This window comes from Capricornis sumatraensis, chromosome 20 (assembly GCF_032405125.1).
Source record: "Capricornis sumatraensis isolate serow.1 chromosome 20, serow.2, whole genome shotgun sequence".
NCBI classification, from domain to species: domain Eukaryota; kingdom Metazoa; phylum Chordata; class Mammalia; order Artiodactyla; family Bovidae; genus Capricornis; species Capricornis sumatraensis.
Genome location: NC_091088.1, coordinates 7,923,644 through 7,951,048, shown reverse-complemented (window position 1 = coordinate 7,951,048; position 27,405 = coordinate 7,923,644). Strand labels below are relative to the sequence as shown.

The following is a 27,405-nucleotide window of genomic DNA, read 5'->3' as shown; positions in this document are numbered from 1 at the left end:
TTCTACTCTTTGTTATTTCCCTTCTTCTGCCAGCCTTGGGCTTAGTTTGTTCTTATTTTTCTAGTTCCTTGAAGTGTTAAGTTTGGTTGATTGAGATCTTTCTCCCTTTCTTAATTAATTTATGGCTGCACTGGGTCTTCCTTGCTGCATGTGAGCTTTCTTGAGTTGTGGTGAGAAAGTCAAAGTGACAGTTGCTTAGCTGTGTCTGACTGTTTGTGACCCCGTGGACTAGACAGTCCCTGGGATTCTCCAGACCAGAACACTGGAGTGGGTAGCCTTTCCCTTCTCCAGCGGATCTTCCCGACCCAGGAACTGAATGGGGGTCTCCTGCACTGCAGGCGGGTTCTTTACCAGCTGAGCCCCCAGGGAAGCCCAGTGTGGTGAACGGGGCTATTCCTTGTGGTGTTTCGGCTTCCCACTGCGGCGGCTTCTCTTATGGCAGAGTGCAGGCTCCAGGACCCATGGCTCAGTAGCTGTGCGCACAGGCTTGGTGGCCTCGTGGCATGTGAGATCCTTCCAGACCTGGCATTGAAGTTTTGTCTCCTGTGTTGGCAGGCAGGCTCTAAGCAGTGGACCAGCAGGGAGGTCCCTTTCTCCTGTGTTCTGTCGGCATGTATTGCTCTGGACTCATACTGCCTATTGCCGAGCTCTTGGTACTGCTTTTTTCGTATCCTCTAAGTTTTGCGATGTTGTGTTTCATTTCTTTCCAGGTACTTTCTGATTTTCTCTGGATTTCTTTTTTTTTTGACAGAATGGCTGTTCAAGAGTTGTTTAATTTCCACATATTTATGAGCTTTCCCGTTTTCCTTCTGCTATTGATTTCTAGTTTCATTCCACTGTGGTCAGAAAAGATGACCATGGTGGATGTCATCTTTTGGTATGATTTCAGTCCTCTTGAATTTGTTAAGACTTGGGACCTAATTTCTGATGTATCCAGAGCAGAGCTCCCTCTGGCTAACCTCTCCATGGAGTCTGGCTGAAGCTAGTCTCCACCGAGACCAGCTGTCCTTGCTTAGCTAATTTTCCCCAAATGCCCCTCCTACCCTCGATCCTGAGAGGCTTCCTTCAGTAAATCACACACACTGCGATTCTTTTCCTCAGACTTCTAGGCTACCCGACCTAAGAAGAAAACAGGCAAGGCAGTAGGTGAAGAACAGCAGCAAGAGAATGTACGTGAATAAACACCCCAGACATCCTCCACCCAGGGCTTCCCTACTCGAAAACTCTTCTCTTACAATCCAGCTCTGTCCCTTCGGAGGGAACAGTCTGACGAGTTAATGAATAACATTGCTCAGACTTCCTAGCTAAGGACTCAGCTAACTTTAATGAAGCAGAGGTCTCTGCCGCGACCTTAGAGGAGGAAGCTGGCTTCCCGCACCCACCGCCCACCCCTCTCCTGAGCCCATCCCACCTGTGTGTGTCTTCCTTGGCTCTCTCCCCACCACACTCGGTATTTTCAAGCACCGAGAAGCAGACGCGAGAACCTTCTCTCCAGTTCTGTTTTTTCTGCTCATCTAATCTTTCCCGTACTGGGTGCTCGCTCTACTAGTTTCTGGAGCCTTATTCTTTTCTGAGTCCCCAGCCCCAAGCAGAGGACGTGGCACCAGGAGCACTCCATAAAGTCACTGAGAAATTTCGGTAAGGTGGGGGAGAGGTGGACAGGGCGGGGGAGACCAAGAGGAAGCGAGGGGCCTTCTGCCTGAACCGCCTGCAGAGAGGTCTAGGGAACCAGGGCGCCTGAGCCTGGGGGCGGCTGCAAGGTCCCTGTCACAGCTGCGAGGAGGCGCGCCAGACTCGCCGCCCGGCAGGCTGACGGGGCCGCGGGGAGGGCGGGGTGCAGGGCCGGCGAGCAGAAGGCCGCCGGACTTCCGAGGGGCACGGCCGCTCCCCGCCGCTGGCGTCTGTTCCGGGCCAGCCGGCCGGAGGGGCACCAGGCGCGCGACCCGGCACCTCCCCGGGGTCCCCAGTCGCAGACTTCGTGTCGGGGGCTGAACGTCCGAGAAGCCGACGGGCCTTCCGGGAACCGCGCCCCGGACCGACGGGACGGCCTCGGGAAGGGCGGGGTGAGTCCGGCGGTCGTCCCGGCGCGCGCGGTGCCCGGGGCGCGCGGGCTGCAGGGCGCAGCCGGGATCCTGGGCGGCGAGGGGAGCGCCACAGGCCCGTTTCCCGGAACTCAGGACCGGGCTGGTTTCTTTTCCTCGGCCCCGAGGGTGCGGCCTCCCCCTCCCGCCGCTTCCTGCTGAAGAAGGCGCGGTGCAGGGGAGGGGACACGCGGGGGTCGCCGTGGAGGGGCCTCCGGAAGCCGGCCCACTGCCCTGCACAGCCCCGCTGCGGGCAGTCATTGCGGAAACTGCCGGGAGCTGATCCCACGTCTTGATGGTTAATGCCCCCTTGCTTTTCCAGAGCCCGTTTTAGGCACAAGAGGTATAACTCTGTGTTAAAAGTCTCACCAGAAAAGGTTGCTTGATGCCAGTTATTGGAGGAGAGGGGGAAATGGCATCAGAAGTTTTCATGGATTTATATTGTTGCTGCTGCTGCTGCTGCTGCTAAGTCGCTTCAGTCGTGTCCGACTCTGTGTGACCCCATAGATGGCAGCCCACCAGGCTCCCCCGTCCCTGGGATTCTCCAGGCAAGAACACTGGAGTGAGTTGCCATTTCCTTCTCCAATGCATGAAGGTGAAAAAAGAAAGTGAAGTCGTTCAGTCATGTCTGACTCTTAGCAACCCCATGGACTGCAGCCTACCAGGCTCCTCCGTCTATGGGATTGTTACTAACCATTTTAAGATTTTTCACTTTTAAAATTAGTGACTTTTACCCCTCATTGTTTTCCTGCAAGGAACCTATGAACATATCCTTATTAGGGGTGTTAGCAGTTTTGCATATTATAAATAGCACCTCAGTGCGCATCCTTAGCACCCATCTATCTATACACATACGAGCTTCTTTACAGCACAAATTCCTAGAAATTCACATTGTTGAGTAAAAGTGTATATGTATTTATATTCCCTTTCATCCTTTTGATATCTTTATCCTATACTCAATAAGCCCTAAACGATTTTAGTTATTATAATTTTAATGACTGATATATGGGCCCCTATTTTATTACAAAAATCCTGACTATTCCTACTAATTTCCTCTTTCAAATGAACTTTGAGGATCATTTAGTTGGCAATGGCACCCCACTCCAGTACTCTTGCCTGGAAAATCCCATGGACAGAGGAGCCTGGTGGGCTGCAGTCCATGGGGTCGCTAAGAGTCAGACATGACTGAGTGACTTTGCTTTCACTTTTCACTTTCATGCATTGGAGAAGGAAATGGCAACCCACTCCAGTGTTCTTGCCTGGAGAATCCCAGGGACGGGGGAGCCTGGTGGGCTGCCATCTATGGGGTCGCACAGAGTCGGACATGACTGAAGCGACTTAGCAGCAGCAGCACCAGTTTCAATACCAAAATGTACCACTGAGAGTTTTACTGGAACTGCATTAAATTAGATTTATATTTGAAAAGGATTGCCAGATTTGTAATTTTTAATCTCCCCAGCCAAAATAAATAATAGTTCTCTCCATTTCTTGAGGATTTGTTTTCCATGATTTTCTTCATACCATGTCATCACTTTTCCTGTGAAATGTATTGTTTTAAGTCGTTGCTTTGATGAGTTGGATATTTTCCTCATTATCTTCTGACTAGTTATTGCTGAGATAAGGCTTTTTTGAATAAGATAACTGGAGCTTGGAGCTATGAAGCTGAAATCCTCAAGTTTCCCTGAGCAACACTTTCACATCTGCTTCTGTCTCCAGTGGACCAGAGAAAGGCATAAAGTTCACTGCCCCCAGGAGTCCCCCCAAAATGGCCTTGAATCTCTCTGCTTAGCAACTAGGAATATCTGGGTAGCCTGAGACCCCTTGAGTCTTTTTTAGGCATGCCCTAACACTTTTCACTTTCATGCATTAGAGAAGGAAATGGCAACCCACTCCAGTGTTCTTGCCTGGAGAATTCCAGGGACTGGGGAGCCTGGTGGGCTGCCGTCTATGGGGTCGCACAGAGTGGTACACGACGGAAGTGACTTAGCAGCAGCAGCAACACCTGTTACTTCCCTTCCTAGATCAATATAAAGCTAAGACAATAACAACAAAAAGAATCAATTAGTTGCTTATTTGGTTTCACTTCTACTAGTTTTTAAGCCAGATTTGGTTCCAGGCCAACTACTTTCTCCAAACTAGTACTACTACTCCTACCTGTTTCATTGAACTGTTGAGATTAACTTTGTTTAAAACTTCTTTGGAAACTGTTTCTGTGGCCCTGTACTTATTTAAATGCAACCTTCTCCCTAACTTAGTGTCTTCATCTACAAAATTAAGATAACCGCTGTGACCTCCTGGTTCCGAATCACTTAGCCTGCAGCAGGTGGATAGAGCGAGTCGGGATCTTTGCTGTTAGCATCATTCATTACTGAACCCAGTTGCTTTTGGTTGCATGTACAGCAAATATGATTCAAACTGGCTTAAGCAATAGAGAAAGTTATTGGTTCTTGAAGCCTGTAATTGAGTAACGGGATAGACCTCAAATCCACAAACGGATTGCTGATTGAAGGAGGAACAGATTGTTAAAGAAAATATGAAGGTAGTTCAAGTGGCACTAGTGGTAAGGAATCCACCTGCCAACGCAGAAGAGGCAAGAGACTCAGGCTCCACCCCTGGGTTGGGAAGATCCCTGGAGTAGGAGACGGCAACCCAGTCCTGTATTCTTGCCTGGAAAATCGCATGGACAGAGAAGCCTGGTGGGCTACAGTCCACAGGGCCTCAGAGTAGGACACGACTGAGCACACACACAGCGCATTAGGAGCAGAGAAATGGAAACTGTGTAGGCAACACAAATGTCCACCGCAACTCTGCTAAGCCTGGGAAGCTTCTCAGTCTTTACGCAAACGCCTCTGAGGGACCAGCACTTATAACAAGAAGTCTTACCGATGCATCGGCCAGTGGGGAGGCTGAAGCAGATTTACAGAGTGCTAAAAACCCACTAGGGAGGGATGAAGGTGTGGACCACGGAGGCAGGCACGCTCAAGCACTAGAAAAAGAGACAGAAAAGTTTGAGATTAACAGAAGCCGGCTTCTACTACAGTCCTGAACATCCTTGGCTGGCTGTGGCCAAGGTTGTAAACTGAGGCTTCCAAGGCAATCTTCGGTTGACAAAATTTATTTGACCAACACGGTGTCGGACTGCATAGTTTTTAAAACATTTTTTGACTTGGTTGTGGGATTTTAAATTGACAGATTAAATATAAAAATCCAGATTTCTGACTGCTCTCTAAAAACTAGAAAATCTTCTACCACTGGGCCCTTTATCCTTGATGAGCAGCAGCTGTTGACTTTACTGGGTAATCCTTACCTTCTTTACAGGATCTGAGCGTTTCAACCCACTGTCCTATGGCCACCCCTATACTTTGGCAGGATATGCTTGTTAGAATAGGCTGACCTGCTTTAACAAATTGACCCCAAAATGTAATGATTCAAATGCAATAGCAGTTTATTCCTTGCTCACTTAGCAGTCCCTGGCAGTCATTCCAGGTTTATGAGCGGCTCTCCTCCGAGCGATGCTTCAGGGATCCAGGATTCCACATTCTTGGGCTCCACCACACCCAGGGCTACATCCTCCTATACAACCAGCTGACAGCGTGTGGAGGAGACAAGCCTGACTCAAACCCAAAGTAACACTTTATTGCTTATACCCTTTCTGTGAGAAATAGTCATATGGCCCCATCAAGCTGCAGGGAAGTCTGGGAGATGTAGTCCTAGCTGAGCCAATTTGTTGTTTATTCACTAAGTCATATCGGATTCTTTGTGACCCTGTGGACTGTAGCCCTCCAGGCTCCTCCATCCATGGGATTTTCCAGGCAAGAATATTGGAGTGGTTGCCATTTCCTCCTCCAGGGGATCTTCCTGACCCAGGGATCGAACCCACAGCTCCTGTCGCATCTCCAGCATCGCAGGTAGATTATTTACCGCTGAGCCACCGGGGAAGCCAGCTAAAACTGGAAGGTTTTGGTGGATGCAAGCCATCTCTACCTTACATGAAACAATAGGAAGACCTCTTCAGCCATTTAAATCACAGACACCGTTGATGTTCCCTTATCCCAGTAGTAAATATGAAGGAGATTCTCGGAACTTAAACAGATTCCATCAGTTTCTTCCAGGTATGGATCAGCTGAAGCAGATCATCTCCTTAGGCCAGCTTATCTACAACCAGTGTGAGGAGATGAAATACTGCCAGAAACAGTGCCGACGTCTAGGGAACCGCATCCAGGGCCTGCTGCAGCCTCTGCAAATGCTCCAGGACCAAGGAGAGAGGAACCTGCCCTCCCAGATAAGCGCTGCGCTGAGCCGTTTCCAGGCTGCCCTAGAGGAAGCTAAGCAGCGGATAGACAAGTTCAGCAATAAGTCCGATATCCAGAAGTTTCTAACAGCAGGGCGCGACAGCATAATCTTTGGTGGGGTGAACCAGAGGCTGAGCGATGTCTGGGAGGAGCTCTCTCTGCTGCTCCAGGTGGATCAGTGGAGGCATACTTCAAGCCTCAGCCCAGGAGTGTCTTGGCCACAGGAAGACCAGCAGGATGCAGAGGAGGACAGGAAGGCCATCCAAGGACTGAGTGGTGAGGATGTTTTTCAGGTGGGGGATGCACAGCAGGTGTATTAGTCTCATTTTGGTTTACCAGAAAATCAGGAAGGTTGACGAGGTTTGGGCAGGTATCTGTCAATGAGACTCAGAATTCCAGACATCTGAGTGGAGGGGGTGCCCGCCATGAGGCTACAGCCAGAGTGTGGATTTATGATATGACTATATGGGAGTGAAGACTTGGGGCCAGTAACTCAGCAGAGCCAGGGGCAAGAGTGGAAGTGTGAGTGCCGTCAGACCACGTCGGAGGCTGTGCAGACATGGCAGTGGCTGGGGTGAGAGTGGCTGGGGCTGGACTAAGTAGAGGGCAATGCTCCAAGGGAACGAGATACGGGCTGGGCTAGAGAGGAAACAACAGAAACAGATATGACTTTACACTTTTGCAGACTGTGGTGATGTTAATTCCAGATCCTTCCCTCTTATTAGGGTTGTGGGTGGAGGGAGAGGAGTTAAGCGTAGAGTTTCGATGAACCGTCCAGGCACTGGAACTCAGAGGGATAACCATTCTCACCCTTGATGTGGAGGACGGTGCATCCCCAGTCAGGTCTGCAGGAGACTCTCCGGCATCACAAACCAGATGTGGAAGAGACCTGTAGGCAAATGGCTTTTTGTTTGTTTTTTTGATGAGGAAAAGTGAGGCATTTTTAATTCCCTCAACCAAACACCTACCACCAAGGAAAACTGGAGTCAGGAATTGGGTTGAAGTGATATTGAAAGCATCACAGCAGCTGATCCTGCCAAAGAGCAGGATTGGTCCCTGGCCTTCCTCATCTTTAGCGTTCATTGGTCCACTTTCTGGTAGGAGGCACCTCGGTGTCATCAACTTGGAGGAAAGGATATACTTCCTGCAATTGTGTGAAAACATTTTGACTTGGTAATACTTTCACATAGGACAAAATTCAAAAGGCATGAGGTGGAAATCTGCCTCTCACCCTTGACAGCAAAGTTCCATTTCCAGACACATGCTCTCTTACCAGTTTCTTGAATAGCCTTTTGGAGAGTCAAGTATCTATTTTCTTTCTTGTTGTTGTTCAATCAATAGCATACTAAGCACACTGTTCTCCTTCTTGTTTTTCTCATTAAATAAGCTCATTAAATATTCTTCCTTATAAATACCCATAGCCTTGTCTAGTATCCTTGGTTTATAGGGACCAGATATATTCAAGGAGCTCTCTATTGATGGATATTTAAATTGTGTCCAGTTTTTCACTATTGTTAATAGTTCTACAGCGAGTCTTTCTGTATGTATTTCAGGATCTCCTTAGGGAAAATTCCTAAAAGTTGAGTTACTGGGTCTAATTGCTAGATCAAAGAGTATGGACATTTAAAAACTTTGATACAGGTTGGCAGATTAACTTCCACATAGGTTTTAGAAACATTAATGCTATGAACCAGGTATGTGTTTGTCTGCTGAGATTTTCCTGGTTTGAGCACTGAAGGTCTCATATCCTCAGAGCTCCTCAGTCCTGAGAAAACTGGGATGGTTGGTCACTCTATCTAGTATATGATCAATTTTTAACCTATTTCTGAATATGTAAGTCAGGATATATGTGACTATAGCATGGTTCAAAAAAAAACCTCAGTGTCTTAGAGAAGGAAATGCCTTTTTCTCATTCAGAGAAAGTCCAGGAGACTCTCTAAGGTAGCTGTCGTCCTTCCAGGATGTTTCACTATTGTGGCATTTTCATGTTGACACAGACTTCCCTGAAAATTGCTTTCACTTCATTTCTTGGCCAAAGCAAGGCACGCAGTCATGCGTCAGGGCACTTCCTGTCTGCTTAGAAGTGGAGAGCAGATATTCGTGAACAGTAATCATTCCTACTGTAATGAACATGAGAGAAGAGAAAAGGATATCTCAGTGTGCTTTCACTGAGCATTTCTGTTTTTGAGAATTTGCTGCTGTTTTTCTTGCAGAGAAAGAAACTGTAAAAACTTTATTGAGGCAATTGGAGAACATAAAGGAAACCATTGAAGCCGTGCAGAGCTGTGAGTTGCCACGTACCCTGCTGCTTCTGGCTGCCCCAAACTAGAAGTCATGAATTTGTTAGAAACTTCAGGCTCCCCCACCCCAGCCTGGTCCATTTTCTGGCCTGGATGGCTGCAAGCAGCCCACAGGTTTTGGGGATGTGTTCATGGCTGGCCTAGGCTTTTGTGCATGGGGTCGTGTTTGAAGAGGGTTTCTTGACCAGCAAGATATCTTCCAGCACCTGTTAAAGTGCTGACAACTTCCTGTCTCTCTTTTTTTTCCCCTTGTGGCTTGTGGGATCTTAGTTCCCTGACCAGAAATTGAACCCGTGCCTCCTACAGTAGAACTCAGAATCATAACCACTGGACTTCCAGGGAAGTCCCCTGATGACTTCCTCTAGATAGCATCAAAGCTTCAATTCATTTGCTGAAATTCCAAGAAGAAATTCAAAATCCAATACATGTATATGTATGACTGAGTCCCTTTGCTGTACCCGTGAAACTATCACAACATTGTTTGTTAATCAGCTGTACCTGAATACGAAATTAAAAGTTTTTAAAAATTAAAAAAAAAGAAATTCAAATCAAATTAAAAATGCTTAGCCATTCTACACATCTGTGAGTCTCTGCTTTATGCTAGAGCCTGTGTGTAGAGGAAACTAAGGTACAGAGAAAGACTCTGCCTTCTGAGAGTTCCCAGCCACGGCATAGAGTAAGGGAGACGAAAGACACACAGCAGCAGTGGGCTTACTGAGCTTAAACTGTGTGTCTGCCTATCAGAACGGAACTCACTAGACAAGGTGCCAAACGCTCAGGCGCCAAGCTGTTGTGCAGTAGGAGGAGATGAGAGAGATGGATTGAGATGGGGTGTAGGCTGGAGACAGGCTGGATCCGAAGAAGAGGGGAAAGAAGTACATGAGACGTTTTGTTACCATCGGCTGTGTCTCTACCAGTCACTCAGAGGCACTGGGACCTCTCTCCCGGGAGGAGGCAATCAGAAGCTCCAGGCAGACCCAGCTTGGTTCACTAGGAGGGGCTTCCCCCTCAAGCGTTGCTAAGATGCCTCTTCCCTCATAAGACACCCTCCTCAGCTATTGACTCTTTATTACCTTCTCTCCTAGGGATGAGGTCAGATTCACAGAAACCCAAGAAGGGGTTCCCACAGGATCAAATCAAGGAGATTAAGAAGGAGGAGCTTCCAGAAGCCGATTGGATCCTACTAAAGGAAAATGAATCCAGCACACTTTATGAAGGAAAATACCATGAATCTCCAGTGGCCATAAAAGTATTCAACAACTCCCAGGCCAAAGACATCGGGTAAGCTGTTTTATATGGTTCTCTCCCCTAGTTACTTCCTGTCTGTAACTCAAGGAGAGGGGCAGACTGTCTCCATATTCTGATATGGCAGAACTCAGACCCCAGAGGGTTAAATATTGGCTCTCTGTTATTAAGGAACACAGTCTAGGCTTAAAGGTACGTCTTCCAAAATCGATTCTAGAAACGTGTCTTGTTTATTCATGTATTTAGATATTTTTAAAGGCAGCTTCCCTTTCATCGCTGTTTCTTGGGTTCCCATCCCTTTCACGGACGATAAAATATTTTGTTTGTATGTGTTCTTGCAAATGTTTTTATACACGTGCTGTTGTTACACACGTGCGTTTTAAATGTTCACAGATGTAGTGTGTCGTGTCTGCCGCCTGCTTTTCTTACCATTCTCACTCAGCGACATGAAACTTATACTCTGCTTGTAGTCCTTTCCTTCTGACTGCTATCCATGGTGGAAATCCACAGCGTGCCTCTTTTTCCAGTGATGGAACACAACCTGCTTCTAACTTTTGCCCATCAAAAATAACGCTGCCATAGGTATCCCTTTATGGCCCTGTATGGGAATTGCTTGGGGCTGTATTGCCAGGAGAGGAACGGATGGATCATAGGGTATGCATATATTAAGTTGACTAAGAATTACCAGGTGACTCTTTATATGCCTATCCTCACCCCTGGGAGATGCTGATGATCCCTCAAGTGAAAGTGAAGTTGCTCAGTCGTGTCCGACTCTTTGTGACCCCATGGACTGTAGCCTACCAGGCTCCTCTGTCCGTGGGATTCTCCAGGCAAGAATACTGGAGTAGGTTGCCATTTCCTTCTCCAGGGGATCTTCCTGACCCGGGGATCGAACGTGGGTCTCCCACATGGCGGGCAGTCACTTGACCATCTGAGCCACCAAGGAAAGGCCGATGATCCCTCAAGCCCCACGCACATACAGATGGTCACTACACCGAATGTTTTCTGAAGGACCTCCCCAACCTGAAACCCTATTTTTCCCTTTTTATTCTCATAGAATAGTGAGGCATACTTTCAATAATGAAATCAGAACCATGAAGAAATTTGATTCCCCCAACATCCTGCGCATGTTTGGGATTTGCATCGATGAAACAGGTAAGAGGTGCCTCCTGGACTGGGTATGCTGTCTGTGGCCTGTCATATATCTTTGTGCTTTATTGCGTTGTTTTACAACAACAGCTCAAAGGGTGGCATCTGCATGGTGCTTTTATTATTGACATCCGTTTTTTCACATCCCACGATGCAGGTTCCCATCTTCTTTCAGGAGAAGAGGCTTGAAGTTGGCTTCAGCCTGAGGGCTGGTTGGCACTAATGCAACCACATGTCTTCCTGCTGATTCACTGGGAACCAAGGAAATGCTTGTTCAGATGCTGACCTGGGTGATGAGTGTATTTTGTTGCAGTAAAACATTGCAAAGCTGACTGACCCAAACAAGGAATCTAACCTTGATCATTAGTGTAGCGTGAATCTAAAAGCTAAACCTTTTACCAAGAACTTCGTTTGTCAGGTTCATTTTCTTTCTTTTTTTAAATGTGGCTGCATTTCCTCTCACCGTGTGGCTTCTCCTGCTGGTTATGTTCTGCTGCTTTTGCCTACAGAGAAGACAGAGCAGCTCCCCTCTTATCCCCTCTGGAAGTTTCTGCACAGGCTCAGGTGACCTGACTTTGGAGCACAGAATCCCAGGCTAAAAGAAAACTTCTAGCAATATTTATCCTCCTGGGTGACTGACTCACTCTGTGTACATCAGTTCTTACAGGTCTCATGGCCCTGCCCTGAGGCCTCAGCTTCCTGTCTGAGTTCCCCTACTCAACATAGTTATTCAACTTCCTGTGAGCACTGTCTGGACAAAGCAGGCCCTGCCCTCTTGGGTTGTAGTGTTGAGTCGGGGAGTCAGTTACTCAAATAACTAGGGGAAGTGTAGAGTTCTGACATGCCAAAGGCCACAGAGAAGAGGCATGGGGACTCTGTGGGTATTGGACTCATTCAAGGAGTCAAAACATGTGAGATGGGGACGGAGAAACACAGCAGAGCTGCATCTGTCTCTTGGAGAGAGGGTGGGATGGGCTACAAAAAACAGGACCTCTGAGCAGGGATGGATCTTCACAGCAATCAGCTCTTTTCCATCAGTGACACCCCCTCAGTTGTCCATCGTCATGGAGTACTGTGAGCTCGGGACCCTGAGGGAGCTGCTGGATCGGGAAAAGGACCTCACCCTGGCCAAGCGCATCATCCTGGCCCTGGGGGCAGCCAGAGGCTTGTACAGGTACCAGCGTGGGGAGGGGGCGCCCAGAGGAAGAGGACGAGTCTGCCTCCCTTTCTGCTTGACCCAGAAACAAGCAGAGAAGAGGCTGGAAGCCTCCGTGAGCAAATCACCACATTTAGCAAATTAAAATACAAGAGGTCCAGTTAAACTTGAATTTCAGATAAGCAATAAACAATTTTAGTACAAGATAAGTATGTTCCAAATATGACACCAGATATACTTTTACTGAAATTTCAGATATACAGAATTCCATATAACCCCTATACTTTTTTAGTACTTTCTTTTTTTAAAATTATTGATTTTTCAAAATTCAAAATCATCTGGATGTCCTATATTTTATCCACCAGCTCTACCTACTCTCACATATAATCTATGGTTCCTTTAGCCTAAGGGCCCCCTAAAATCAGTCACTAACAGACCACATACATAGTTATTACCATATTCACAGTAATCCCAATATTATTTATTTAATATTTTCCTTTTGATTAGCTCACTTTGTAAAAAAAAAAAAAAAAAAGGAAAAAACGGGACAGTTTCTATTACTACCATAAATTGGAGACCAGAATCACTTAGCACAAAAAGGTGACCACAAATAAAACCAAAACAATGTTATTAAATTCTGGTTAAATGTTGCTGCCTAGCAAAAGATCTGCAATTCAGACCAGCATTATCTTTTCGCAGAGGAGATGTTAGCAGATTTAGAGAAGTGTCAAAGACCTCCAGCACCAAACTGAGACTTTCTTCTTGACATAATCAGAAAGATTGGAATTAAAAGAATACCTTTCTTACTATATCACCTTGCATGCCACTTATCCCATACTTTGGGGAACACTTCCTTAGCTCTTTCTTGGAAATCGTACAACTTATCCTCCTCAACCTTGTACACTAGTGGGCTGTGTGAGAAGGATTTGGACTGTAGGGGACACTGTGCCTATCCAGACGACCGCTGACCCTTACCTGATCTGCACTCTCATCCACCACCCAGCATACTTTGCTGCTAACAGCTCATCGCCGCCATCTGCGGGGGAACATCCGAGGGTGCTCGAGCCTCTAGGCCCTGAGAGCTGGAAATGCCCAGGAGCTTTGCAGCCTCTGTCCGTGACCCTGTTTCTCTCCTCCCCTCCCTCACCCCAACCCATAGTCACTGAGCAACCGCTGTGGGCACAGAAGTCCAGCTCCTTTGCTTCATGCAGAGCAAACCCTGAGGGGCAGTTATTCTCAGAGGCCCCCGTGGGATTAGGCTGAGCCTGGAACTTCACCTGAAGTCACGCCTTCGCTTGATTTCTCCTTCTCTGCCCTGCTTCCACAGCTCCCTCACTGGTTTCCTGGGACTATCTTCTCTTTTAAAATTTCACTCACTGATTTATCTTTGGCTGCCCTGGGTCTTCGTCGCTGCACGGGCATTCTCTAGCTGTGTGGAGCGGGGGCCACTCTCCAGCTGTGCAGAGAGGGGACCGCTCTCCAGTTGTGCGGAGCGGGACCGTTCTCCAGTTGTGTGGAGCGGGGACCGTTCTCCAGTTGTGCAGAGAGGGGGCCGCTCTCCAGTTGTGTGGAGCGGGGACCGTTCTCCAGTTGTGCGGAGCAGGGCCGTTCTCCAGTTGTGGAGCCCAGGCTTCTCACTGCGGTGGTTTCTCTCGTTGCAGAGCTCAGGCTTCAGTACTTGTGGCATGAGGGCTTAATTGCTGGAAATACCTTCTTAATTAGTCACTTGTACAGTCCATGCTCATGATCTGCTTCTGGGAGAACCCAACCTGAGACTGACTCTGTGATAGAAGCCCCAAATGGGAGGCAGGAGCTCCATTCATCCAAAGAACTTAGGCAGGTTCTTGACCACTAGTGCCACTTGGGAAGTCCCCACCACTTACTGAGTTGGTGGAAACCCCAGCTTTCCATTCTGTTTCAAGCAGAAGGGTCCTAGATATGGCCCAACCATCCAGCCACGCCTCAGCCCTTTGCTTTGCTCACCGCTTCCCAGGCAGAGCCCCACAGAAGCATGCAGCACACAGTTGTCAGATCTCACCTCTGCATCCTGGTTTTCCCACTAACCCATGGATACCTACCCAAGAAGAAGGCTTGGTACTGACCAGCCTCATCATCCCGGTAGTGACTGCCATGCTTTTCAAGAACGTCTGTGCGGGGGCTTCCCTGGTGGCTCAGTGGTAGAGAATCCACCTGCCAATGCAGGAGACGTGGGTTCGATCCCTGGTCCAGGAAGATTCCACATGCTGCAGAGCTGCTGAGCTCATGGGCCACAACTACTGAGCCTCTGTTCTAGACCCCGGGAGCCGCCACTACTGAGCTCATGGGCCACAGCTGCTGAAGCCCACACGTGTCTGGAGCCCGCGCTCCGCAACAAAAGAAGCCACTGCAATGAGAAGCCCCAAACTAGAGAGGGGCACTGCAACCAGAGAGTGGCCTCCACTCTCCGCCACTAGGGAAAAGCCCATACAGCGACAGAGACCCTGCACAGCCAAAAATAAAATAAATAAATAAGATTATTTTTTAAAAAAGAAAGAAAGTCTGTGCAAAGGTCACTAACGTACCCTGCCTTTGGTCACATCAGGCTGCACCATTCGGAAACACCCTCAGAACTCCACAGGAGCATCAGTAGCACAAGCTTCCTGGTGACTAAAGACTACAGTGTGAAGGTAAGCGTGGCCTTCCGGGCACCCTCTGAGTTTGACCCATGTAACTGTTTGGTGCTGGGAGAGGCATGCGTGTTTCCCTAAAAGGCTGTGCGGGCTTGTTTCTCTGCCTTCACCGTGGAACTGGCTGAAGCACTTCCGAGCTCAGCGCTTCCTATGCCTGGACAGTGCCCCACAAGGCCCGCACTGGACAGACTCAATCCTCCCTGCCCTTCTGATGCTCATCTCCCCCACTGTCCACCCAGCAGGGGCGGGCTAAGAGCCGTCTCCTCTTAGATGCCTGGACACCACTTCTGTGTCCCTGCAACACCCATGAGGGTGTCTTCTTAGGTCCAAGGAGGCATCCAGACTCACAGACTGGCCGTGGCCCACACTTGGCACCTGGAGGCAATCAGAAGGGTATCATGCAGGAAACACAGCATGCCACCTAGGCAGCATCAAATCCTTCCATCCAGTGGGAGCCGCCACAGTCCCCCAGGAGCTATCCTCCTCAGCCTCACCCCAAGTGCGAGAGAAAGAGGCTCCTCTCTGTGGGTACAGGAGAAGCTTAGAAGCCTCACGACTCACAGGAGTCAATATTCTTTTTTTAAAACTGGAGGAGTTTGTGTGTGTGTGTGTGGTATCACTGCGTTTTCTATTTATTTATGGCTGCACTGGGTCTTTGTTGTTTTCCAAGAGCTTTCTCTAGCTGCAGCGAGTGAGGGCTTCTCGTTGCAGAGGCTTCCTTGTTGTGGAACACAGGCCTTAGGCACTCGAGCTGCAGTAGTGCAGCCTGCGGGCTCTAGGTAGTTCTGGCTTCAGTAGTTTTGGCTCACGGGCTTAGTTGCTGTGTAGCATGTGGGATCCTCCTGGACCAGGCATCAAACTTGTGTCCCCTGCACTCTTATCCACTGTGGTTCCTGATCCACTGGGCTGCCAGGGAAGTCCTCGATATTCTTTTATAAACTCCGCAGGCATGCCTTCCAGTATCCCCGCAAGGGGCGTGCCAGGTATGAGTCACCACATAGCCCAGCACCCCATAGCTCTTCACAGTCCCCACCGCCCCGACCTCTCATCCATAAATGACTTCCTGGTCACTGGTCATTTATTAATCAGCAGCAATATATATTACTTAGGAGCATAAGTAACAGTCTGCTTCTGTCAGGTTCCCAGGGGAATAGAACTAAAAAGTTCACTGATATTTGGATTGTCCTGTGGATGAGGAAAGGGTTTTGTTAACCTCATGTCCACAGTTCCCAAATGCTAAAAGAATATATTCTTTGTCATCTGTAGATAGCTTTCTCTGAATAACAAGAGACAGGTCTTTTCCGCCCTTCAAATGTCTTTCCCCACCACTCAGTTCAATTTAGTTCCGTCGCTCAGTCATATCCAACTCTTTGCGACCCCATGGACTGCAGCACACCAGGCTTCCCTGTTCATCACCAACTCCTGGAGCTTGCTCAAACTCATGTCCATCGAGTCGGTTATGCCATCCAACCATCTCATCCTCTGTCGTCTCCTCCTGCCTTCAATCTTTCCCAGCATCAGGGTCTTTTCCATTGAATCAGTTCTCTGCATCAGGTGGCCAAAGTACTGGAGCTTCAGCTTCAGTATCAGTCCTTCCAAAGAGCATTCAGGACTGATTTCCTTTAGGATGGACTGGTTGGATCTCCCTGCCATTGGTATAATATAAGTAAGTGTTCCTAAAGCACGGTGTCTATACCACTCTCCTGGTGTTCATCACATGTGACTGTAACATGTGCTATTCAGCTTCTCACCCCTGGTGGTTAGTGTGGAGCCAGACGTCAGAGGATGTCAGCGCTCCTGAACTTGTGAATAAGAGGGAGGAGCCACGTAAGCATCTAATTCTTGCCCCAGCTTTGGCTCCCTGGCTGCGTTTGGCAGACAGCCCTCTGCACACAAATGGTGCTGATGACAGATGTACACGGAGCAAGAAGAACACACTCTCCCATGGCTTGTGCTGTGCCTTCTTTAAGAGCATGGCATTGGCCAGGTGGGGTCAGATACGACAGAGAGGGTCCCCCGTGTTGTTGGAGGCTTTTCGTTTCTTTGTTTTTGTTTTGTCTGCCTCCAAGAGAAAATGAGCCATCGGTAGCTCCAGGCACCCCTGTCCATCCTAACACAGGGGAATTATCTACTGAGGAAGCCCTGTACATATCTAATGCGGTAATATTAGAATAACTACAACATGCCAAGTCTTATGCAGCAGAGCAGCTAAGCTGTGAGCCACACCTGCCGAAGCCCGCGTGCTGCAACTCCGGAAGCCCAGGCGCCCGGAGTCTGTGCTCCCGACAAGAGAAGCCACCACAGTGAGAAGCCCGAAGCTGGGGAGTAGCCCCCGCCCCGCTATTAAAGAGTAGCCCCCACTCTTTGCAACGCTCAGACAAAGACCCAGCACAGCCAAAAATCAATCAACTAATTAATTTTAAAAAAACATACTAAGTTTTACAGGTGCTTGACAACCATCATTTCAAGTAATCCTCACTGTCTCATTTTTACAGAGAGGAAACCTCTTTGTGTTTCTCTCGGTCAATGCACCATAATAGATTGAACCCAGAATGCAGCCAGGAGAGTAGCCACACGGCCGGGAGAACTCACTGGAAACATCCTGAAGGAAAAAGACCATCCCCTGACGGTCACGTGTAGCACCAGTCCCTGCCCTCTACTTCCCACCTGAGAGCGTGCCGTTTCTTTCCGCCTTTGAGTCACCTCTCTCTCTAGCTTGCAGGATTTGAGTTGAGCAAAACACAGACCTCCATCAGCCGACGAACTAGAGGAAAAGCAGCAGAGAGAGTCAGTTCTGCCGCATACATCTCACCCCAGAGGTTGGAAAATGTGTATAATAAATACGACATAAAAGCCGAAATATACAGGTATGTTTATGTTCTCGTGCCAATTCTCAGATGAACCTGACAAGAAAGTCCAAGTCAAATGCCGGTAGGGAGGAGCATCCCTGGAATGTAATTGATGGTGATGAGAAAGTTCACCGTGGGGAGTTCCTGGTGGGCTAGTGGTCAGGATTTAGCACTCCCACTTCATGGCCTGGGTTTAATCCCTGGCTGGGGAAACTGAGATCCTACAAGCTACACAGTGCAAAAAAAAGAAACAAGAAAATTCTCTGTGTTTTCTGGAAATGGCGACGGGGCATGGAAAAAAGGAAACTTGTTATCACTGTTCGTTTTCTTGCTTTTCTTTTAGCTTTGGAATTGTCCTCTGGGAGATCACCACTGGGAAGAGCCCATTTGAAGGTAACCAGTGTGAAAGCTGACTCAGACGGTAGACTAGAATTAAACATCAGTGCTGTCCTGGCCGCTTCAGTGGGGTCACTGGAAGCTCCTATGTCTCCAGTTCTCAGGGTCCCTAGGTCTGATGCCAGCCAGCAGCAGCCAGAGGGATGTGTGGGTGCCAGAGCAATCTTTAAGCCTCCCGTCATACCATTTCCACTCCAGGTTGTGATTCCAAGAAGATCTACCAGCTGGTGGCTGAGTCTCGGCACCGGGAGCCAGTGGGTGAAGATTGCCCTTCACAGTTGCGGGAGATCATTGATGATTGCCGTGCCTATGAACCCTCCAGGAGGCCCTCTGTTAAAGGTAGAGCTCTTTCTGGTCTAAAGAGCATGGACCACACGTGTTGCTTAACATTTGTGAAAGATTTTTTTTGTGTATCACAACCAGGGGTGGTTTTGCCCTTCGGGGAACACTGACAATGTCTAAAGACATTTTTGGCTGTTACAGCTCAGGGGAGGTGGGGTGGCGTGGACATGTCCACTGATATCTGGTGGACAGAAGCTATTCAACATCCTAGGATGCATAGGACAACCCCTACAACAAAGATTATCTGGCCCAGATTATCAGTAGCACTGGAGTTTAGAAACCCTGCCCGAAGGGCATTGTTTAGTCTGAAGTGGGTTGGGAAGGCAGATTATTCCAGCCTGTACTCTTTCTGTAGCTCAGAGGAGTACTATATTGGGCATCTACCGACCTGGGGAGTTCATCTTTCAGTGTCGTATCAGTGCCATTTTAGTTCACTGATTCCTAAAATGTCGATGTTCACTCTTGCCATCTCCTGTCTGACCACTTCCAGTTTACCTTGATTCACGGACCTAACATTCCAGGTTCCTATGTGCAGGGGTTAATAGTCAGCCACCTGTTGCTCTGGCTAAGCCGTGAGAAAATCACCATGGGAAAAGAATAAAAGCAAAATATAGCAATACAGCATAACACAAATGAAAGTACATTGGGTTGATCAGTTGGGGTCATCATACCCTGCTAAGCTAAGGAAAAACATAGTGTGGACCTTGGAACGCCGAGTCAGCGCAAGTTCAGAACGCTGTTTGTGCACACACTAAGATGTTTTCCCAAGGCATATGTCGGTCTATGACCTCCAGCTAGGTGAGAGCCCTTGTACAAGAAAATAACAAAGATAGTTTAAAGTAATCAATAAAGTGGGAGACATGACCGGGGACACAGGAGGCTGACTTCATCGTAGCACAACAGGCACTTTCTGCTTGCCAAGACACTCAATAAAAGTGGTGCGGCTCCAAGGAACAAGGCTCTTGACCCAAGAGGTCTTGAGTCCCCCAGCCCCATCTTTAAAACTTAAATTCTGTCTCTAGTTTCTTTTTCCCACACTGTGCGTCAGCCACTTTTGAGCCCTACCTGCAGTGCTGGCAACAACACCGATGCCATATTGTTCTTCACAGCATAGGACTTTTACTTCCATCACCAGTTACATCCACAGCTGAGTGTTATTTTTGCTGTGGCTCCATCTCTTCCTTCTTTCTGGAGTTATTTCTCCATTGATCTCCAGCAGCATATTGGGCACGTACCGACCTGGGGAGTTCATGTTTCAGTGTCCTATCTTTTTGCCTTTTCATACAGTTCATGGGGTTCTCAAGGCAAGAATACTGAAGTGGTTTGCTATTCCCTTCTCCAGTGGACCACATTTTGTCCGAACTCTCCACCATGACCTGTCTGTCTTGGGTGGCCCTACATGGCATGGCTTATAGTTTCATTGAGTTAGAATGATCTCTGTTCGTTTCCAAGGCAAACCATTCAATACCACAGAATGCCAAGACTGTGCCCCAACCCATAATGCTGAAGAAGCTGAAGTTGAACAGTTCTATGAAGACCTACAAGACCTTCTAGAACTAATACCCAAAAAAGATGTCCTTTTCATCATAGGGGACTGGAATGCAAAAGTTGGAAATCAAGAAACCCCTGAAGTAACAGGCAAATTTGGCCTCGGAGTACAGAATGAAGCAGGGCAAAGTCTAATAGAGTTTTGCCAAGAGGATGCACTGGTCATAGCAAATACCCTCTTCCAACAGCACAAGAGAAGACTCTACACATGGACATCACCAAATGGTCAACACCGAAATTGGACTGATTATATTCTTTGCAGCCAAAGATGGAGAAGCTCTATACAGTCAGCAAAAACAAGACCGGGAGCTGACTGTGGCTCAGATCATGAACTTCTTGTTGCCAAATTCAGACTTAAATTGAGGAAAGTAGGGAAAACCACTAGACCATACAGGTATGATGTAAATCAAATCCCTTATGATTATACAGTGGAAATGACAAATAGATTCAAGGGATTAGATCTGATAGACAGAGTGCCTAAAGAACTATGGATGGAGGTTCGTGGCATTGTACAGGAGGCAGTGATTAAGACCATCCCCAAGAAAAAAGAAATGCAAAAAGGCAAAATGGTTGTCTGAGGAGGCCTTACAAATAGCTTAGAAAAGAAGAGAAACAAAAGGCAAAGGATAAAAGGAAAGATATACCCATTTAAATGCAGAGTTCCAAAGAAGAGCAAGGGGAGATAAGAAAGCCTTCCTCAGTGATCAATGCAAAGAAATAGAGGAAAATAATATAATGGGAAAGATTAGAGATCTCCTCAAGAAAATTAGAGATACCAAGGTAACATTTCATGCAAAGATGGGCACAATAAAGGACAGAAATGGTATGGACCTAACAGAAGCAGAATATATTAAGAAGACATGGTAAGAAGTCTCAGAAGAACTGTACAAAAAAGATCTTCATGACCCTGATAACCATGATGGTGTGATCATTCACCTAGAGCCAGACATCCTGGAATGTGGAGTCAAGTGGGTCTTAGGAAGCATCACTATGAACAAAGCTAGTGGAAGTGATAGAATTCCAGTTGAGCTATTTCAAATCCTGGAAGATGATGCTGTGAAAGTGCTGCTCTCAATATGCCAGCAAATTTGGAAAACTCAGCAGTGGCCACAGGACTGGAAAAGGTCAGTTTTCCTTCCAATCCCAAAGAAAGGCAATGCCAAAGAATGATCAAACTACTGCACACTTGCACTCATCTCACATGCTAGCAAAGTAATGCTTGAAATTCTCCAAGCCAGGCTTCAGCAGTACATGAACTGTGAACTTCCAGATGCTCAAGCTGGTTTTAGAAAAGGCGAGGAATCAGACCAAACTGCCAACATCCGTTGGATCATCGAAAAAGCAAGAGAGTTCCAGAAAAACATCTACTTCTGCTTTATTGACTATGCCAAAGTCTTTGACTGTGTGGATCACAGCAAACTGTGGACAATTCTTAAAAAGATGGGAATACCAGACCACCTTACACACCTCCTGAGAAATCTGTATGCAGTCAAGAGGTTAGAACTGGACATGGAACAACAGACTGGTTCCAGATCGAGAAAGGAGTACATCAAGGCTGTGTATTGTCACCCTGCTTATTTAACTTATATGCAGAATACATCATGTGAAATGCCAGACTGGATGAAGCACAAACTGAAATCAAGATTGCCGGGAGAAATATCAATAACCTCAGATACTCAGATGACACAATCCTATGGCAAAAAGTGAAGAAGAACTAAAGAGCCTCTTATTGAAAGGGAAAGAGGAGAGTGAAAAAGTTGGCTTAAAACTCAACATTCAGAAAACGAAGATCATGGCATCTGGTCCCATCACTTCATGGCAAGTGGCTGACTTTATTTTTTTGGGCTCCAAAATCACTGCAGATGGTGACTGCAGCCATGAAATTAAAAGACACTCCTTGCTCCTTGGAAGAAAACTATGACAAAGTATATTAAAAAGCAGAGACTGCTTTGCTGACAAAGGTCTGTCTAGTCAAAGGTGTGGTTTTTCCAGTAGTCAGGTACAGATGTGAGAGTTGGACTATAAAGAAAGCTGAGTGCCAAAGAATTGATGCTTTTGAACTGTGGTGTTGGAGAAGACTCTTGAAAGTCCCTTGGACAGCAAGGAGAGCCAACCAGTCAATCCTAAAGGAAATCAGTCCTGAATATTCATGGCAAGGACTGATGCTGAAGCTCTAATTCTTTGGCCACTTGATGCGAAGAACTGACTCACTGGAAAAGATCCTGATGCTGGGAAAGATTGAAGGCAGGAGAAGGGGAAGACAGGGGATGAGATGGTTGGATGACATCACCAACTCGATGGACATGAGTTTGAGTAAGCTCCGGGTAGTTGGTGATGGACAGGGAAGCCTGGTGTGCTGCAGTAATGGGGTCGCAAAGAGTTGGACAGGACCGAGCGACTGAACTGATACTTTCTCTCCCTTCCTTCCTTTTCTTTTATCAACTGCTGCTGTGCTGCTGCTAAGTCGCTTCAGTTGTGCCCATCTCTGTGCGACCCCATAAGACAGCAGCCCACCAGGTTTTCCCGTGCCTGGGATTCTCCAGGCAAGAACACTGGAGTGGGTTGCCATTTCCTTCTCCAGTGCATGAAAGTGAAAAGTGAAAGTGAAGTCGCTCAGTCTTGTCCGACTCTTTGCGACCCCATGGACTGCGGCCTACCAGGCTCCTCCGTCCATGGGATTTTCCAGGCAAGAGTACTGGAGTGGGGTGCCATTTTCCTCTACTGAGACTTTTATTTCACCATGTTATCAGCTGCTCCTCCGTAGTTTCCCTACACCATCTCCCTCAATGGGAATGCTTCCCTCCCCTACTCTAGATCCAGATCTCTCAGGCTTTCCACGAAGCTCCAGATACAAGAGAACCTGACTCACATGCAGTATATCTAGATACTGGGGAAGTGTTTCCACTGAAGTTGCTATAGTATTCAAAGAAACAAAATCATGTTTTTCCTATCTTTATTGTGATATGTATCACAGTACAGCAGTGATTCAATATGTATGTTCATTTTTTTAAGTCGAAGATAAAGAACATCACATATCCACTCCTGGTTAAAGACTTGAACATTACCACTAACTCAGAAAGGGACCTCCGCATCCCTTGCTTTCACATTCCTCTCCCCTGCTCCAGGAGGAGCCACTATCCTAACTTTCTGGTAGAAGTTTGTCTATGGTTTTAGTTAATTTATTTATTTTTTCAGGAGAGAATATGCTTTTAATATTACAGTTTGAATGATAAAATTTTACAATTATAATACAGCAGGCATACATATAATACAGCATACAGCAGTAACAAAATGAGGGATCATTTCAAATTCTTAAGTAAATCTTATTACATAAGCATACACATAATCTTTAACTCCCTTCCCTAACCAACCAAATGTTAGAAAAGAATTTTTTAAGACATAAGCCTACTAAGACAGAGAGAATGGAAGACAATATGGAAGGAGTGAGATTGTGAGTCTGGAAAGCCAGTGGACAACCAGTAACTAGATTAGCAGATATCCTAGAAAACTGAATCATAAGTCAAGCACGTGAACCAAATGTGAATTACATGGCAGAATTTCCAGGGAATTATGGGTCACATCAAGTATTTCTGAAAGCAAGAATGATGGAAAGAAGGGAGGTTAAAACAGTAAAATAAGGAAAATTAGTTGAAAAAAACTCCTTAACCAAGGTACACTAAATTATGGGCTTTTCTGTGGCTCAGCGGTAAAAAAAGCTGCCTGTAATGCAGGAGCCTCAGGAGATGCAGGTTTGATCCCTAGGTTGGGAAGATCCCCTGGAGGAGGAAGTGGCAACCCACTCCTGTATTCTTGCCTGGAAATTCCCATGGACAGAGGAGCCTGGTGGGCTACAGTCAATAGGGTCACAAAGAGTCAGACACAACTGAAGCAGCTTAGCACAAATGTATAAGGACTTTGTAAGTGATATCATGCTATATTTTAGCACAACTTTCTTCAGTTGATCAGGTAGTATGAAGAAATGATTTGAAATTCATCCATGCTAATGTGATGGTTTAAACTCATTCTTTTCCACTGCTGTATCGTAGGCCACTTAGATAACCATGCACGTTACTTACCCCTTCCTCTATGGATATTTTAATCGTCCTTTTAGGAACCTCACCCTTAAACATTCTTGTGCATGTATCCTGGGGCACACAGGTGAGAATATCCTGAGTTAGAGACCTGGGGGTGGAGGGCATTGATAAATGAAGATTAAATGCCTGAGAGAGGAACTAAAGAGATAGGTGTCCAGGCTTCGGGGGCAGTCCCCCCAAGGATGGCGCCACTATTTACAGAAGTCTCTGGCACGAAGTCCTTCAAGGCCTGTTCACTGACGGTCCATTGGGAATCACTCTAACAGTCATGTTCGAGAGGGTATCTCATCCCTCCCCTTCCTTTGCCGCATCCCTACCTTTCGGAATGAAAATCTGTTTTGCCGAAAGTTTTACTTTTAAGTTCAAAAGATTCATTAACAAAAGAAACCACTCGTTACACACACAATAAACAATTTCAATATTTAATAGAGGATTGATTGACTTCATTTCAATATACAGTCATTAAAAGAAGAGAAAAACAACAGAGAAAAGTAATAGCACATACATCACCAAATTAGGCCAAACAACCTCCGGACTTCAAAAGTGCTGGGAAGTCCCTCGTTAACAGCAATCTGGAGTCCCATTTGGGAAGAGGTCCCCGGTAGTGCGTCTACCCCACGGGTGAGACTTCAAATTGCAGTTTGGGGAGCTCCTGCTTATAATCCCAGGCTGCCCACTGATATGAGGATCAGCCTGCATGCAAAAAGGCAGTGATGGTTTCTCTTTAACTTTTACAATGTTGTTTGTTTCACCTCGTGAGTCACAAGATTTTCTGGAACCCCAGGGAGCAGGCCAGGCCTCCAAGGGCTCAAGGAAATCCAAGACCCATTCCCTCTCTGATCTAAAGTGCCGCTTGGCTTCCTGGTAACAATTGGTGTGTTTGCAAGCAGGCACGTAGTCCAGGCCGGCTCAGAAGTCAGTCTGTGGCCTGCTCTCCTGCTTCTGAAGCCTGAACAAGACTACTTCCATTTTAATTTCCTTAACAAAATCTAAGCCTTGGCCTAGCTTCTACCTGAAACTTTCTCTTTGCCCTCATAGCGCAGACGGGCAGACTCAGTGGCGCTTCCTGAAGAATTACCCTTCAGGGTGGATGAGAAGCTGCAGTATTTTCTACAGCACCTTCTTCTCCTTCAAATTCTCCTTTGTCTTCTTCCTCCTTTTTCCAGGCTCCCTTAAACCCAGGTCCTCCTGGTATTAGAGAATCTAATACCTGAGACTAATTCACACTAAGATGTGTGAGCTTACGTCTCCCACAAGGTAGTTGTATTTTAAAAGTTGTCCAAGTAAAATTACAAAAATAAAATAAAAATAAACTAGCAAAAGTTGTCCAAGTGAGAGGGAACATCACATTCCAAAGGCATGAATGCTGATGGTGTTTTGGACGCCAGCCAGACCAAGGGGAGTGCAGTTTCTACACTGTTTTGTAGTACGGAAATGTCTTTGTTTCTAACGTGACGGTCAGTTCCTGAGCTTGTCTAACTTTCTGTTCATTCATTCACAGAAATCTTAAACAGACTGTCTTCCTTTTATTAAGCCACGTGTTGAAACTGAAACTGTCCCTGAACAAGGAGCTGGACGAACACGAGCTGGGCATCTTTTTCTCTCAAATCCTTCAGCATGGATTTATTTATGGATACAGGGGGGCAGCACTTCTCTGTTACAAATAGAAAACAACTCCCGTAATCCATCCCACTCCCAATGATACTGTCAAAAATACACCTTTGATAATAACTCTGATAGTTTTACAAAAATGTGTCTCTTTCTGGATCCAAACCTCTTGGGATTATGACTTAGCAGCCCCTCCCATCAGGAAGTCGAATCTAGGGCTTCCCTGGTGGGCTCAGTAGTAAAGAATCCACCTGCCAATGCAGGAGACATGGGTTTGATCCCTAGCCTGGGAAAATCCCACATGCCACAGTACTAAGCCTGTGCACCACAACTATTGAGCCTGTGCTCTAGAGCCTGGGAGCCACAACCACTGAGCCCAACTGCTAAAGCCCACCCACCCTAGAGGCCGTGCTTTGCAACAAGAGAAGCCACTGCAATGAGAAGCCTGCTCACTGCAACGAAGAGTAGCCTCCACTCATTGCAACTAGAGGAAAGACCTGCGCAGGAATGAAGACCCATCACAGCTAAAAATAAAAAAATAACCAACTTTTTTTTTTTAAAAAAAGAAGTAGAATCTACATCCCCACCACTTGAACCTGGGCTGGTGTTGTAACTCGCTTTGGCCAATAGAATGTCGAAGTGTTGGTGTTTTGGTTCCAAACCCAGGCTTCGAGAGGCCTTACAAACTTCCACCCCGTCTCTTGGAGCCCTCCCCCGCCAGGAGCAAGCTGCGCAAGGGTGCTGGAGAAGGAGAGGCTACATGGAGCCATCATACTAGACCAGCCAGGCCAGCAGCTGTCACAGAGATGAATCCATTTGAGACCAGAAGAACCGCACAGCAGAAGCAGCCCAGAAGGCCCATTTACAAAACCATGAGCTAAATAAATGGCTGTGGTCTTAGCCACTAAGTTCCAGGGTGAACTGTGACAGCAGTAAACAGCTGGGCAAAGATTGATCCTTCCTCTTTCCCACTGAACTAAGTACAGAATCCCCCTTTGGATCCCCAAGGCCTTTTATCTCTGATGCCAACCTGATCTCCAGTATCTGGTCCCAGAGTGCTCCCGCCAGAGACTGCAAACTCTAATACCTGTGAGGTCTAGTGGGAGCCTAAAAAGTGAGTTGAGCCTGAAGGAGAGACTTCAGGGAACAGATGAACTTTGTGAAGAAAGGGCAGCCTCTGCTCAGCTGCAGCCTATTTTTATCATATAGGAACAGGACCCCAGTGTTTCCAGAGCCATCCACTTTGTCACATTTTTGGTAAATTGTCCATCTTTTTAAACATTGGCAATTCATTAAAAATTATTTTTATGCTGTATAGGACAAACTAAATATATTAGCCTAAGAGTTCTCAGAAACCCATGTCTCCTGGATGTAACCTGTTTGTTCTGAAATTTTTTACACCTTTGTTCTTGGTAAGGTGACCTCTACTTGTCACTGCTTTTCTTTCCACCTGAACTCATCCCAAATCATTCAACAGCAATGTGCTGGGCATTGTTCCAATTACTGAGGAGACAACAATAGGTGGGGGCAGGCAGGGAGAGGAGTCAATTGGGAGCGCGGGATGAACATACACTTCTATATATAAGACAGATAACCAACAAGGACCTACTCGATAGCACAGGGAACTCTATTCAATATTCTGTGATAGCCTATATGAGAAAAGAATCTAAAAAAGG

The 27,405-nt window shown here is 46.8% G+C and overlaps 1 protein-coding gene across 1 annotated transcript; it reads left to right on the top strand.

Annotated features, from left to right (window-relative positions):
- Window positions 1-1,599: 1,599 nt before the first annotated feature.
- MLKL (mixed lineage kinase domain like pseudokinase) lies at window positions 1,600-25,908 on the top strand. The gene is made up of 11 exons (XM_068992822.1): window positions 1,600-1,638; window positions 6,184-6,649; window positions 8,587-8,658; window positions 9,759-9,954; window positions 10,976-11,073; window positions 12,106-12,241; window positions 14,805-14,889; window positions 17,608-17,759; window positions 18,085-18,134; window positions 18,336-18,476; window positions 25,623-25,908. Exons 2-11 carry the CDS (start codon window positions 6,196-6,198, stop codon window positions 25,652-25,654), a joined length of 1,416 nt encoding a protein of 471 aa, XP_068848923.1. The 5' UTR covers window positions 1,600-1,638; window positions 6,184-6,195; the 3' UTR covers window positions 25,655-25,908.
- Window positions 25,909-27,405: the final 1,497 nt, after the last annotated feature.

Bases quoted from the DNA above. Each gene is read 5' to 3' on its own strand.
- MLKL (XM_068992822.1), top strand. From the start codon at position 6,196: ATGGATCAGCTGAAGCAGATCATCTCCTTAGGCCAGCTTATCTACAAC. The intron at 8,659-9,758 runs GTGAGTTGCCAC...CTTCTCTCCTAG, and splicing joins CATTGAAGCCGTGCAGAGCT to GGATGAGGTCAGATTCACAG. The intron at 9,955-10,975 runs GTAAGCTGTTTT...TTATTCTCATAG, and splicing joins TCCCAGGCCAAAGACATCGG to AATAGTGAGGCATACTTTCA.